The sequence below is a fragment of the Nanorana parkeri genome, unplaced genomic scaffold (assembly GCF_000935625.1).
Source record: "Nanorana parkeri isolate BGI_ZX_2015 unplaced genomic scaffold, ASM93562v1 scaffold744, whole genome shotgun sequence".
Lineage (NCBI taxonomy): Eukaryota > Metazoa > Chordata > Amphibia > Anura > Dicroglossidae > Nanorana > Nanorana parkeri.
The window spans coordinates 718,893-734,639 of record NW_017307012.1 but is presented as its reverse complement, the minus strand read 5'-3'; the positions used below and the strand labels follow the sequence as shown (position 1 = coordinate 734,639).

General features: G+C 39.4%; 1 protein-coding gene across 2 annotated transcripts in view; it reads left to right on the top strand.

Moving 5' to 3' along the window:
• Positions 1-15,747, top strand: part of CCDC88A (coiled-coil domain containing 88A) — a 134,396-nt gene that overhangs the window by 102,188 nt on the left and 16,461 nt on the right. The window contains exons 22-28 of one of the 2 annotated variants that reach the window (XM_018564339.1): positions 488-674; positions 1,911-2,056; positions 2,494-2,586; positions 3,638-3,852; positions 9,679-9,756; positions 12,658-12,861; positions 14,705-14,776. In XM_018564339.1, the coding sequence (XP_018419841.1) occupies positions 488-674; positions 1,911-2,056; positions 2,494-2,586; positions 3,638-3,852; positions 9,679-9,756; positions 12,658-12,861; positions 14,705-14,776 (995 nt within the window). The remainder of the gene's footprint in view (positions 1-487; positions 675-1,910; positions 2,057-2,493; positions 2,587-3,637; positions 3,853-9,678; positions 9,757-12,657; positions 12,862-14,704; positions 14,777-15,747) is intronic. The other variant, XM_018564337.1, reaches the window with a different exon arrangement.

Below are 15,747 nucleotides of genomic sequence, written 5' to 3'. Positions count from 1 at the left end.
AAGTGGAGACTGATGTTAATAGGAACAGTAGAACAAAATGGTGGCTAGGGATGACTTCTTTTTTTAATATTTAGAGATAATGTTTAACTTGCTGCAGGAGTAACATTTTTATTTTGTGATATAATTGTTACTATTCCTATGGGGTGTTGGTAAGGACTTTGTGTGTTTTGTTAAGTGGAGGCCTATTGTTTTCCAAAATGTTCAGCCTTTACCCATTAACCCAGTTCCCCTTGCTCTGCCTGCTAATCAATGAATCCTTGAGTCCTATTGCAAACTGTACAGTATAGTTCTTGTAGTGAAAATTTAGACATTGTGTTTCAAAATTACAAGGAGCAGTGAAAGGGGCATAGAGAACAGCTGACCACTACAGTATGAAGAATCAAATACTACCAATGGGACATCCTGATTGAACCATATTTATTTCCCCTTCCACCGTGCTTTTTTTTTAAAATTATGTCGTAAATTTATTTATTTCTACTCTGTTCAGACTTAACCACACATACAGACAACTGTTACGGGAGAATGAAAGCCTGCAAAGTGACCATAAAAATCTGAAAAGTTTGCTAAACAATGGAAAATTGGAGCAGACCCGATTAGAAGTGGACTTTTCCAAACTAAAGGAGGAGTTTCAAAAGTTGGATATCGAATCCACAAAACTAAATAACCAATGTGAGGTGAGCTTTGAGTATCTTTGATTTCTATGAAAGGACAGGCAACTTGGTTGAAGTCAACAATTCACAATGTAACTCTGGAGGAAGTTTTGATTGAGAATATTATAGATACATTTACCAACAATTCACTGGCTGATGTCTTTGGTTTGTACCTAACTGTAGATTTCCCATACACACTTTTTATATATATGTTGTCTCTAAACAGGTGCAAGCTGCCTCCTGCAACTGTTGCTGTAGTGCAATTGACAAAACGTCTTTTTTTGGTTTTCCTTTGTTAAATGGCATATAACTAAAATGGCAAATTAACAATAAAGGAGATTTAGAGTTGGCATCAGTAAAAGGATACATGGCACTACATCTATACAGTGCAGAACACAATAGAGTTGTTATATGTGCATATCGTAGAACCAGTTCTACACAAGTAGGTATACAAAGGAACATACAAGGCAAACCATTTTTTTCTGCTAAACATCTGTCCAATAGATCATTTGCTGTTTGTTGTACAGCTCATTTTATGCAGGTTTGTCATCAACCAAGAATGTAAGAGTTTCAGCCTAAAAAATGTAATAGTACTTATAGTGTACATTATCCTAGTTAGAGTCATCCATAGGCATAGAGGAAATGGTAGGTGAACAGACTGAAACAGTACATAAAGCAAAACAGAACAAAACAGTGTCACTGGGAATGCCACTGAAATCATGGTTGAAGACCAATGGATTACCTCACTTATCCCCATCACTGAGCACTCCCAGAGGGTTTCCATGGTGCTTGGGGGTGCTGGTAAGACTTTACACTGTATATCAGACGTCTTTGTAGATTACAGAATGTTCAGTCTGCCCAAGGTGACTTTTTTAGCTTTTGTTTTGTTCCATGTAATGTACTGAAAAAAGGTTCATAATGTCTTGAAGTTGGACATGTGGAAGCTCTGAAACAAAATATTTGGACCAAATGTGGAAAATAAGATGTTAGTGTGGGACTCTTTATGGCATTTGAACTGTAATTTGCTCAAAAACATTTGGTAAGTACAAAAGGACTCTTAACTCTCCCAAATCGGGCGGTTGGGATGAAAGCCATTAAAACAGTATTTATTTTCTTTATCCAAAGGATACATAAGTGTTCCTAATTAGGGTATATCCCTTGCAAAGTGACTTCAAACAAGCTTCTTTTACTAATGGTGTCAATGTTACTGGACTTGTGCATTGTTTTTGTATATTATAGCAATATTCTTTTCCCCCCTAGCTTTTAGGGCAAGTAAAAGGGAACTTGGAAGAAGAGAATAGACATTTGACAGACCAGATACAGACATTAATGTTGCTGAACAAAACGTTGCTGGACCAGAGTATGGAGAGCAAAGATCTTTTTCAGATTGAACAAAGACAGTACATGTAAGAAAATATATTCCTTGTTGAGATCAAATATTTACCTTGGCACATGTGCACTGGTGTTTTATATGCTCAGCCACTCCCAGTTTTTATATACAGCATAATTGGATCTTATCACAATGTAAGGGAGAGTATATGTATAGATTGTAACAAGTTATCTAAAGTTTTCTATGTTTAAGAGCAACACTTTCTCTTACACACAACTTAGTCATGATCCATCAATCCTCAGGCAGTATCATATTCCATGGCCACACAAAGATGGATGTATACTAAATGTTTTAAGCTCATCTCTTTTTTCATGTTTCTCAGATGTATATTAGGCCATCCCTGCTGATGAACAAAGAAATCTATTGAAATGTAACACTTTATAGGTCAAGAAATGTTTAATGTGTTTATTTTGTGATGCTATTTCTTAAACTATCCACGTTTCTATCTTACAGGGACAGGTTAAATGAACTCAGACGACAAAAAGAAAAACTAGAAGAAAAGATAATGGATCAGTACAAGTTCTATGAGCCATCGCCTCCAAGAAGGTAAACAGCAGAACACTGGATGTCAAACCATATATGAATATACTGGTCTGTTACTAGTGAATGTATATTAGGTAAAAGACCATTTGGAATACCTACCTTTTTCTAAAGAAACCACTGCGGTAGGATCCAAGATGTTTCTAGTGCAGACGCATGATCAGATATAAAAGCATTAGTAATTTGATGAAAGCCAAAGTGGTTAATGAACTTGCATTTAAGTAAAGCTGGCCAATCAGCTGTTCTGGTTATCCCCCCTTGGCTGAAGCACTGTGACCATTGCTTAGTATTTGATCATAAAACTGTGAGTAAAGCAACTGTAATTTTTGTATAGTTAAGTGTTTAATCTGTCCTTTTACAATTAGTAAAGAGAGGGGTGTTTTAGCGTATAGGTTAGAGCAGTGGTTCTCAACCTGTGTAACCTCAGGACCCACCTTTGTCCTTGGTCATTAAGTCGCGACCCAAGTCACACTGCAATGGAACGCATGGCATGTGGTACCGCATGTTCTGATGCGAGCAATAGAACTGTGGGTGGGAGGTGCACTTACGATGCCATTCAAATGAATGGCAATGCACTCCCACACCAGAATGTGCTGTGACGGAGCGCCATACATATGTGCATTACCTGTAGAGGTGCCAGGAACCAGAATGCGACACCCCCCTGGTCCAGGCACCTCTACAGGACATGCAAGGGTGCTGTAAAGCAATGCACGTATGGATGGAGCTCCCTCGAGACCATAACCCCACCTCAAGCTGACATTCGGCACCGGGTAGCATATTCTCAATGGCTGTTTGGCGCAAGAACTGACAGTGCTGTGCTAGGGGGAGGCTGAGGAGCCTCTCACCTAGAAAAGTGGAAGGCAGACGGGGGACCCATTGAACACAGGGTCGTGACCCACTTTTGGGTCACGACTCACCAGTTGAGAACCAAGGGGTTAGAGTATAGGCCTGCTGTCAAGAATGTGTCAAGTTGCTATAATCAAGAAAAATCAGAACATGACTTGTAAAGATCATTGCTATTTTGCATATGTAAAAAGTAAAATTCTTAACCTTCAAGGAGAGGAAACTGGATAACTTTAAAGATGAGGAAGCTGATCAAGTCCAAGAAAGATGTCAACCGTGACCGCCTAAGGTCTCTTACACTCACGCCTTCCCGATCGGAATCCAGTGAAGGGTTTCTGCAGTTACCTCCCCAGGACAGCCAAGATAGCTCATCTATAGGTTCAAATTCACTTGAGGAGGGGCATCCACTTGGGGCCAAAAAAAGCAGCAGTGAGTATTTTTAATGATTCTATCTAAAATATTTTCTTGCCTTTTTTGGTATAATGGCCAGTATTGTACTCTAGTTCATAATGCCCAATTTTAGTTGACTGCTTTTAATTGGTTAATTGCACCATTTTATGAAATAGGCTCATATTTATAACAATGTCCCAGCTATGTTATTTTTTGATTTCAAGTAACTGATGTATACTGCCTGAATCCATGTTTATATGATTTCATATACTGTTAGTACATATCTTTAAATGTCTTTCTAAAACTCTCTAATTCTAAATGTTCTTATAATGTAATCTGTTTATGTAGTGTTAATGTGGCCTATAGATGTTTTTTAAGCATTCTTCCTGCTTGCATGCTGTGGAAACAGCCATTTTGTATGCTCAGCCAGTGACCATGAGATCAAACAAACTTATTTTCCATAGTTGCTATAATAATAGTGAACTTTCTACCCAATGAATCAGTGACTGCTAATAAAACAATGGCCTGGCCTTTTGTGAAAATGGTTGCTTCCTGTGTCTGTAGGCAGTGGGCTTGCTTCAACATGGTAAGGTCCTTGACATATACTATCAGTTAGAACAGGAAGTCAGAAAGCCTTTTAACATGCCTTACTTATGGTGGATACTTATAATGGCACAATTACACAATCTGGCATTCCTACATTTCTATGATAAAGGACCCTGATAAGTCAGCCTATTTAATACAGCTTGGAGGCTGATGTTCTTATATGGAATTAGCATACCTCTATAATTTACCTTTGCATGCCCAATGACAGGGGATGGTGTGAGAAATCTTTATGACAGATTTAGTACAGCACCATCCATGCCTTCAGAATTCATGTTATTATAGTATTGGTTTAAAGCAATGTGGCTAGAACCGCTAAAAAATTGTTATTGCTGTCTGGATCCTACTGGGCATATTGCCTCACTTCCTGCCAAGGTGACCACTGTCACTGGGACAGCAAGTGATGGGCATTTAGGAAATAAGGATGCAAACAGCAATAACCACCTGATATACATGCTAACCCTTCCCAACAATATTATACAATTATTATAGTTGTTTATTTTGCTTTTTCTGTCCCTGTTGAAGACATTTCCTGTCACTTCCTCTCTCTGTGACCTGGAACAGAAAGTAAGAAGAAAATTCTCCTCAACAGAGAACACAAAAAGCAGTGAAACCCTGACAGGGGTTCTAATAGTTTACCAATCTATCCAAAAAGGAAAAAGGTTGTTTGGTGTTTTACTTTAAGCAACAACATTGCCACATTAAAAAAAAGTTACCTGCGAAAGAAAAGGACTAATACTTACCTGTTCTGCTGCCTGAGCCTCTGATCTTTGCTCATTTGAGTTTACACCCATGAGTCACTACAGGACACAGTAGTAACATAGTGCCCGGTGGGTAGAACCAGGCATCTGGCACACCCTTATGTGGGTAAGATGCTGAAGTTTCTTTGCCTGGCATAGTTCTTAAGGGGAGCAAAGATTTAAAACATTGGTGGTGGGAAAAGTAGGCAGAGTTGAGAATAAAAGCATGTTGTTCTTTGTACTGACTTTCCATCCTCATCAATTTACTTCTGCTGGTATATTTAGATATATTGGAACACTGGATGAGAGCCCATTGAAGTATCTTTGTGAATTTGCCAAGTTTAAAAAAATTTCTATAAAATTTGTTGTTTGTTAAGAAAGAATGATGGCTCAGTATAGCTGAGTGCATAGTACACATGTATTACACCTCTACAGTTGTTGTTGTTGTTGTTGTGTCTTTTTTGTGTACGGGTTTACAAATTGTAAAATGTAACACTAAACAGTTTTTCACATTTTGAATGTTAGGTTATTTCATCTTTCTATGTGGAAAAGTCTGCAATGTACCCATACGGCATTTTCAGCTGATGTTTCTGTAACCTATTGTTTGTGTATGTTGTGCATCCAATGAGTGGCTCTCCTACGTACAAGATTAGTGTTAGCCAACCATTACCCATCAGCAGCACTCTTTATAAAATATAAATATATCTGAACGTTTTTTAAATTTAAGAACATAAAAAATAATTTCCACCTTCAGAGATTTACTATCTATCATTTTCTTGCCCCTTGTTACTGACTAATAAGTTCTCAACGTGAAAATTTCCTCCTAGCCCTTCTTTTTATTATTATTTTTAACTTCACTGGTGTCTGTGGATAGAAGTTTGGTCTCTGTGGTTGCCCTTGACTCTCCATGTCAGATAGCCTTTTCTTCTTCCATGCCCTTACATCTTAAAGTGACATTAAACCCTCATATTTTTTTAACATAAAACAATACTGTAATGTGTGCCGTACTGTAATCCATGGTTGTTTCCCTTCTCTTTTCTGTTCTTCCTTTTAAATCTGTATCTCTTCTCATGCTGGGCAGAACTTCTGTTTTGCAGCAGACTGCCTTGTCTGAGGAATAGATACATGGTGTCTGTGTATAGGCTTGTAACCTGAGCCAGCACTACAGGAAGAGGCCCTGAGCTGAAAAGGGAAGTTCTCACCAAGCATGAGAAGACATGAGGATTTAAAATGAAAAGCAGCAAAGAGAAAGGAAACAACCATGGATTACAGTAAGGCGCACATTACAGTATTGGTTTATGTTAAGAAATCTGAGGGTTTAATGTCACTTTAAGCATGGATGCCATGTTTGGTTGACTGTCCCATAGCACATGTGATCTCGATTTAATATTGTTTCATATTAAAGGAGAACTATGGGGTCAGTGTTTTCCCCATAGTTCTCCTTGGGGTAACGGGAGGACACAAACTAGCGTCCTCCTGTTACCCTAAGCTCAGTATACCGCGAGCTGTAGCATTCCAGTAGGAACTGTTCCAGTTTTTTTTTATTTAGGAATTTGTACTTTCTTATTTTTACAGTATGTTCCTGTTGGATTCAGTGGGGCTGAATATATTATTTCTATGTAAGCATTTTGATAAGTAAGGCTCTGATCACAAATTAAACACAAAAACTAATATATGTCAATGTATCTGGTTCACACCTGTACGGCACGAAAACGCACATCGTGCAAAAAAGTCCAAGCGCGATATTCTGGGCTGATTCCACATGTTACGGCTATAGTAGAAGCCACATATGTGCGTAATCCGTGTGCATGTTAAGATTTGCACAGTTGCGTGCCGCGCAGAAAACCATGTGGAAAACAAAAACGCTATGTGTGAATGGAGCCTTAAAGGAAAACTATGGGGTCAGTGTTTTTCCCCATAGTTCTCCTTAGGGTAATGGGAGGACACAAACTAGCGTCCTCCTGTTACCCTAAGCTCAGTATACCGCGAGCTACAGCTCGCGGTATACTGAGACGCCGCACTTGGAGCGGATCCCAACTTAGATGACGGGATCCGCCCAGCTGCGTGAGTGACAGCTGGCTCTGCCTATCTAGAGGCAGAGCCAGCTGTACCCGCCCCCTCCCCCGTCCGTTCCGCCAGTCAGCGCTGGCAGATCGGAGCGGGGAGAGGGGAATCCAGCCCCTCCCCCTGTCACGGCAGAGAGCCGTGACAGGATCGAGAGGTGAGGGAACCCAGTATGTGTTCTCTCACCTCCCGATCTACTGAGCCGACCTGTGACAGTCTCATTGTCACAGGTCGGCTTAGAACTATGAGGTGAGTGGAAATCACTCATGTCATAGTTCTCCTTTTAAAGCTACTAAATATGGAGGCTAGTAACACCAAAGCAGTGTTTTCAGGGCTATTGATGATGTGAAGAACAAAATTAAAATGTAGGAGAACTTCAGCGAAACCAAAATATTGGAGAATGGATACAACTACCCAAGAAAACCTATATGGTGTCACTAAATTTACTTACAGCGTTTATCTACTTTCGTGAAGCCTATTTGTGAGGGTAAATTTGCCAGTTGCTGCCCTCTTATGCCCTGACAGCTGTTACAGGGCCATTAGGGGACATATAACTGCTGGGCTTTTTTTAAACTTTATTAAAATAAATGTGATTTTGGGACTGAAGCTGAGGCAAAAAAAGCTAAACACGTTTTGGTTCCTTTAGTGGTCTTGGAACTTGTGTGAGATTCCAGAATCTGTTTTGGGACTCTCTGATTGTAGGTATAATCTACTTTCTAGTTTGCAGTACCTCTTGCCAAATCCCTCTAAAAGATTAATTCATGTCTGATGCCCTAGAGGCAAGGCCCCTTAACCCATGCAACTTTATTCAATACAGCAGTACACAGAACAGTTGTAATGTCAAGAGGGCAGCTTCCAATCAGAAAGTACACCTTAGCTGATGTGACTAATAAACAATTATTAAAAAATCACCACTACTCTTTGCACTGCCTCAAAAATACCACCTTTTAAAGGATTTGTCTACCCAAACCAGTATTTCTTTTATGTGTGAATTCTCGCAGGCTGACCCACCCACAGTCTTCCTGTATTTCACAGTGGCTTTTGGTGGTGACGTCTTTCTTACTGTGTTATTGGCTCTGATAATCCAAGCTGTGTGGTCTGAGAACTGGAGGGAGACCCACACATGACAATCATGGCAAGTGGCCATGCTTATCAATTCAGGTGCAAAGGCCTCACTGCCACATTTCAAAGCAGATATGTGTTTTGGGTGGACTTTCCCTTTTAAATTAAGCTTGGATCCCTTGAAAACTTATGGACACATTCATCATGATTAAGATTTCTCATCACGTGTATATGTATGTGTTTGTGTGTGTATGTATGTACAGTATGTGTATATATGTATGTATGTGTGTGTATATATATATATATATATATTCATTCTCCTCATCATTTTGAGGAGGTCATAGGAAATCCAGATGCTCCAGATTTTCACATCTGTCTTTTCCTGCACTCTTTCCTTGTTTGTGTGTGATCCGTCTCGGTCTGGCCTCCATCTGTTCTTCATTCACCAATCATTTGGAGAGATTCTGTTTCCACATTTCACTGGTCATTTATCCCATAGATCCTCAGGTCTGGTCATGTCATATGACATTTAAATAGAAAACATGTACTTCCTAATTTCTACGTTTTTTAAAGGCCTACACAAGAAATATAAAATATGCAATTTAACACACAGTTTGTTTCATGACATTTCTCTTGTTACAAGCTTCATTATCTCTTTGGGCCATGACACAAGGGTAATTCAGTTGCTGGTGACATATTGTTCCCCACTGAGTAGATTTCCTCTTCCTGTCCTGGTGCCCACGCAAGAGATTCTTCCAATTGGGAACCCAAAAGCAATACAAAATTTCCAGATGATCTAACCCTTTGTTTTTATTGCTCTCTATGACCCCATTGGGGAGATTCTGTTCACTTCCTCTCTCTGTGGCCACACAGAAAACAAGGCATCATTTCCCTGAAGGGCACACAAGGAAATTTTTTATGAAAATAGATTCTGAAATGATATTACAACAGGTACCTCATCAGTAGAACTTACAGAATATGCACAATAGCTTCACTTTAAATTCTGATTTAATCCATAGATCACACACATACCAGAGGTCATAACCCGTACCCTCTACCCTGTCTATAAAGCACTTATTTTAAATATGTAATACTTTAGATCATATACAGTTTTGGAAAAATGTTTTCTTTTATTAAAACATTTTTCCAGCGATCACAGAATGTATTCAAAAATTGTGTCACCTGCCATACCCATTATGCACTGGTGTTAGCCTGTCTTTTGTAGTAGTGCATGCTAAATTGAGATTGGTACATGCTCATTTCTGTCTTTTCGTTTCAGCATTTAACTTCTTCCATGTGTTCTTCTCCTCCCTCTTCCTCTTTTCATTTCTATTATTTTTTCCCCCTGGTTTCTTGTTTTTTGATTTTTTTCTTTCTTCCCATGCTGTGACATAAGCACTGAAAAGACTGCCTTTTATGAGGAACCGACCGAAGGATAAAGACAAAATGAAGGCCCTCTACCGCCGCTCTGTGTGTAAGACATTCAACCAGTTCAGCTAGCTGTTCTTGGCTTCCATCACTAATACCTCACTAAGCTTACCCCGGGCTGTGCTGTTTTCCCTAACATGCAAGCTGCAAGTCCTGTTGCCATTGGATAGGGCGTTTGAAGGGGAAATATACTAGGATTTGCCTAAATTGACAGGTGGTTCCAGCAAGAGTTGAAAGCTTAAGGCAAAATGCAGCACCTCACAGCAAGAGAATAAAAGTTTAATGCCAGCCAAAACGTTTATGGTGTTTGAACCAAGTGAGGAAGGTTTAGAACCTCTGTCCCATTTTACATTTTATAAAAGCCTTCATATTTCCTGTGGTTTTTTTTCCCAACAGGGATCACAGATAACTATCTTTTTAGAATTCTGATCTATTCAGAGCTCCATCTTTTCAGATTGTACAGCATTTCAGAATCCTGATGAAGGCAGTGCAGCCTAACCCCCATAAGGCATTGGCTTATTTATTTATATGCATGCTTTTAGCACTCTTTCTTCTACCTCTTTTTTAGGTTTTAAATGCTATTTGTGTGCGCAAAGGAGATTTTACTTCTATTTCTCTTCTGATACATGTCTCATGGACACTAAGGAGTTCAGTTATAAAAGTTCCCCCTGGCATATAGCCAGATGGATTCCGTTTGCACGGCAAAAGCAACCCTAGATGGTGCTTACAGTATAGGAAATTCCTATACTTTTCAGTGCCATTTAGGGATGCTAATGCCACGTAAATAGCATCAGCTCAACTACAAGCTGCGCAGAACTTTAATAAATGAACCGTAATGTAAAGAGAAATTGCCCACGTGGATGCAGAGAGCAAGGACAGAGGTTCTAAACTTCCATCATTCTACTATAAAATGTGTTTTTATTTCCGCCTTTACCCTGTTGGGGAGGTAACTCGTCACTTCCTGTCTGTCACCCTTCAAATAAACAGGAACTGCTGCATGGCATTCCTCAGGGCAGGTTTCCTCATGTTTACAACAGTGGACCATGCCTGTATAATGTGACATGCAAAAGTGCATGTGACGGGGTGACAATGCAGGAGCACAATTGTGAGACAGGGCCAGAGTGTTGTGACCCGGTAACAAGAAGTCCCTGAAAAAGCACATTCTTGGCAGGATCACTAGGGATCATTCTAACAAAAACTCAGATTTTAAAATATTGAAAATGACTTTTGAAACTACACGTGGGTTTACATATACTTTAAATTTGACAGAAGCTTTTACCTTACATCACTCTGTCCAAAAGAAAAATAAAGTTGGGGCTGAAGCTGAGCTGTAATCATTGACTGACCATTGAACCAGCAGCTGTGGGTAACTACTCTTTGAACATAACCCACTGTATTTAGCCTAACATGTGAATGAGCTAGTGTGTGTTTTATTCCCCTTAGCAATTATTCCACAGTACAGGTTTACTGATAATTGTTAGCAATACAACATCTGCCCTATTGTATTATACGTTGAACAGATAACACAGATTGCAAAAAAGGACTATAGATAAAGGTGAACAGTGTGACTGTACCAAAATCGGTATATACTATAACATCAGCATTGAAGTGCTCAGGTACAGATGCCCTTAACACAACTCAGTGCAGCAAAAAGAGAATGTAGAGATTAAACAAGCTGAGGTTTTGTGAATTTGTCCAGGACTTGAAATGGCTGCACCAAACAATTGTCCAGTTAAAGCATATCTAAACCCAAAAACAACAATTTAATATGTTGCAGCTTACCAGTCTTTTAATGAGGTAGCTGCATTAGTTTTTTTTTTCTTTTCACCTGGTGGTCCTGCGAATACTACATTTCCTGGTGCTCAGTTCTCCACTGTATATATGGAAGAAGTCATGGCTGTCAGCTAGGCCAGGCTTCAACATGTCTGCCTTTGTTCATCTGCCTTTACATTGAGGATGGAGAGATCAGTAGTTTATAGAATATAAGATTTATTTTTTGCTCCCAGTTCAGCTCACGGACATGTCATTTCTGGCAAGATCAGCAGGTTTTTTTCTGTGCTTGCTGAAAATGTTTTTAGCCAGAAAAATAACACAGCTACCACATTTATGAAGTGGTAAGCTGCTTCATGCTTCATTTTTTTTTGTTCTTGAATTTAGTAATCCTTCAAACAGTATATCCAGTTGTCTTTATGAAATGGCACTTCTTAATTTACTACAAGGTATATTAAAAAACTGATGCTTTTTTCTCCAAGTGCCATCTTAAAATATTAATTGTTTAGGGTTTTGCAAAACGCAGTAACCTGCACTGGCCATAGACCTGTCCAACACCGCTGACAGAAAATCTGAATGGCATTGAGATTTAGGAATGGCTTCTATCTCCCCTGTAACAATAAAAATGCAGTTAAGTGTACATGTTGTCTTAGAATGGTGGAGGTGGCATCTCTGTGGTCCGATATTGATGACATTGCAACCCGTTCATTTTCTGGGCACTACTTTTGTTACTAGGGCATCACATTTTGTCTCCCAGTCAACTCAGGGGTTGATTCTGTGTTTATTCTACAAAATGGCTGCCAGCTTATTGTGTAGACAACAGGTGCACTTTAACCATTCGCTGTACTGCTTATTTCACCATTTCATACCATTTGGTCATTCTTAAGCAACATAACTTGTTAGCAAGCTATGCTGCTCATCACTGCTGCTATAGCATGGTGAGGATATTCTAAAGGCTTTATGAGTAATGTACAAATGCCACATTTGCTGTACATGTCCACTTGCTTTCATCATTGTCCACTGAATGCATGTCATAACTGAAATGGCTTTGTGAACTTGGTAGCTGTTGTGACCCGCAGTGAGCTTTCTAATGCTTGTAGGGCTGTCAGAGAACCAAAGCTGGCTACAGATGGCTCACGGTATCATGCTGATTCATTTGCTTTCATTTGCATCCCAGCCATGAATGACCTGGTCCAGTCCATGGTCCTGGCAGGTGGACAGTGGACAGGTAGTGCTGAAAATCTGGAGGGTCCTGATGAAATTCCCACGGGCAAAAGAAGGAAAGATTTGGGAACTATGGCCTTCTCCACAACCGCCATCAACTTTTCAACAGTCAACCAAGCTAGGAGCTTCAGAACCAAGCAGATACCTAAAAGTAAAGGTATACGCAGTGCAATTTTTATTTAGATGTGCTCTGTTTGTCAGTACTTTATGGGATTTAGGTTATTTTACTAATACACTAATCTGTTTCTAATCAACTAACACACTTTTTGCAACCCTACTAGAGTGTCAATAGTTATTTACTGCTTCTATTGCATTATTGCATCTCTTTGTGGTGTTATAGGGTTTAACTGAGCCTACGCAAGGTATAGGGATTTCAGTAATAGGGTAGGCCCAGTGCTCTTGTTATTGACCAATGACAAGCGTCCAAAAACTTCCACAAACTATTTTACATTGGAAGGGTTATGATTCAGTATATGTGTTATGACAATTGGGTTAAATGTAAGTCTCCACCTGTACATCAATGTTGTTTTGAGGCTTATAATTATATTATTAAGAAAGGACTGGAATGACGTAATGACAGTGCTGGCTTTAAGGAACAGACCTGTTTAGACACACCTCCTCCCCATCCTTGCAATACAAGTCTTCCTGAGGACATTAATGATAAGTGGTGTGGTTGCTACTCAGCTCTGACAGCGAAGGGCACCGTGGTGTGAGGGCAGGAATCGGCATTTTCACTGATAGAAAATATATTTTAAGACATTTTCTAGCAACAATCAGTCCCAAATCATTGCACATGAGGGTACAGGTCAAAAGATATAAGGTCTAAGACATCAATCATAATATTCTTAGAAATAGAAATCATATTTACTTTTATATGATGCAGCTAGGGATGTCAGATACCAGTTCAGATACTAGTGCCGATACTCGGCATTTTCACGAGAACTACCAGGGTTGCAGCTGGGACCGGGCTCTGGCGCTCCACCACTGTCCTGAAATCATTAGTCTGCATTGTTTTAGAAAAACTGTCACATGACTATAAACAAAAATGTATCAGTACTTGTATCTGTGAGTACTTGGGCAAGTATCGGTACTTGTACTTGTAAAAATGGTATCGGCGCATCCCTGATATATATTTCTAAAAAAAAATAATAATGCATTAAAATAGAGATGTACAAATCCCAGGAGCTCCGTGTGCTCCTTAAAAATGACAGCTGCCTCCTAACTTTTGAATTTTTCTCCTAGTCTAGTCTTGGAGCTGGAAAAGTATCTGTACTTGTACTTGTACCTGTACAGAGTACGGTACTTGGTATCTGAGCATCCCTAGATGCAGCCTTTTCTAAACCCCACACTCACATCTATCTAGTTGTGAAAACAGGGAATTCTGTTTTGCTGTTGAGAACATATAATAATATATGCTAAAAAATATGACAATGACCACAGCTCACAGTGTTTTCAAGAAAACTCCTTTCTAATTTTGTTGTCTGACCTTTCAGCAGATATAACAATTGATGAGAAGAGGCATAAGTTTCATCATGCTCTTAAATAACTTTCTCTCATGGCAGCAGTTTCCCAGCATGCCCTGCAGACTCCAGATGTCTGGATCACATGCTTCACAAAATCATCTCATGTATATAATGTCTTTTTCATTGAGCTAAAGAGGAGGAGGGGGGTAGGGGGGGTGTATTTCAGGTGACATTTCTATTAAAGGGTATGTGCAGCAGGAATATTTTTTTGCTCCTAGTCAAGTCCACCAGGAGAGAGAGCGGTCCATATTAGGTTTAGGCACTCATAATATCATGTGAGACTTCCTTTTTCCCCAAGATCATGCTTTAAAATAACACGTTCAACATCATAAACATACCTGCAAATATTTAAATGAATCCTCTGACATCGACAGTTCTTGGCAGCAAAGTGCAAATTTTGGATGTTTATGCACAGATGATGTCACCTCTTTTTTTATTATAATCCAGTATAATTTAATATCACTCTTTGTTTTGCAGATGGTGCTTCGTATGAGGATGTCAGTGGGCATGGTGCAAGTGATGATTCTTATAGTTGTTCCATCGTTCCTGGTAAATATTCATCTTGGTGCTTATTAAGGATGTTAAGCAGGACAGTCTCGTACTAGCCATGGCTAACATAAGCTGCTTAATTATTGCATTGAACATGCCTCACATTTCCTCTGTGCTCAGCCATTCAAAAGAACAATATGTTGACAGCACATATTTGCAATGTTAATCTTTATTGGTCTTCCAGTCATTGTTAACCATGTGAAGATAAAGAAATACGTGAAATTAGCCTGTACTCCAGGTTAATCTTTTAAAAGTCCTGTCTTAAACTGGGTACACAGGGATTCAAATGTGGCCAGTTCAGCAGGAATTAGTCAAAATTCACTCTGTGGGTGCTCCCACAGAGTGAGTCGATAATTAGATTGGTTATTCTGACAGCGGCCGTCACCGCTATCTGAATACAGTGTACCCAACAGGATATTCATTCATCCATGCTGTTGGTCATATTTTTTGTGTGAGCCTCGCAGGCTAAAAAATATGTCCGTGTGTACCCAGCTTGAGACCAGACATCGCAAGATGCCTACTTTTGCCTTTATTAGTCGGGAAAGCTTTTTTGAGCCCCTCTGTGATGTAGTTTTTACTTTATTACTGAGGTCTGATTTTATAGCTTAGACCTGCCAACTGTGATTCTTCTGTCCTAGAAAGCTGCCTCTGTCACCATTGAAAAAGGGGATAGCCATTGCTGGAGCTTAGTCAGGAAAAGTTGGGCCTGTGTAGCAAAGTAAAATTAAGTCAGAAAGGAGCACAGAAATGATATTCTGGCTAATAAACGATAATAGCATGCTTAGTGTCTGCTCTTAGGCAGGAGTTGTTGTTTTTTTAAAGTTTAACTTGAAGTACAGGTTTACTTTAGTGTCCAGTAGCTGACTGGACTGATTATATATCCAGGCAGTGGATTCAAAATCCATTCCAAGAGGAAATGCAGGCTGTTGCCCTAACATAATGAACTGATTATATATATATATAGATATATA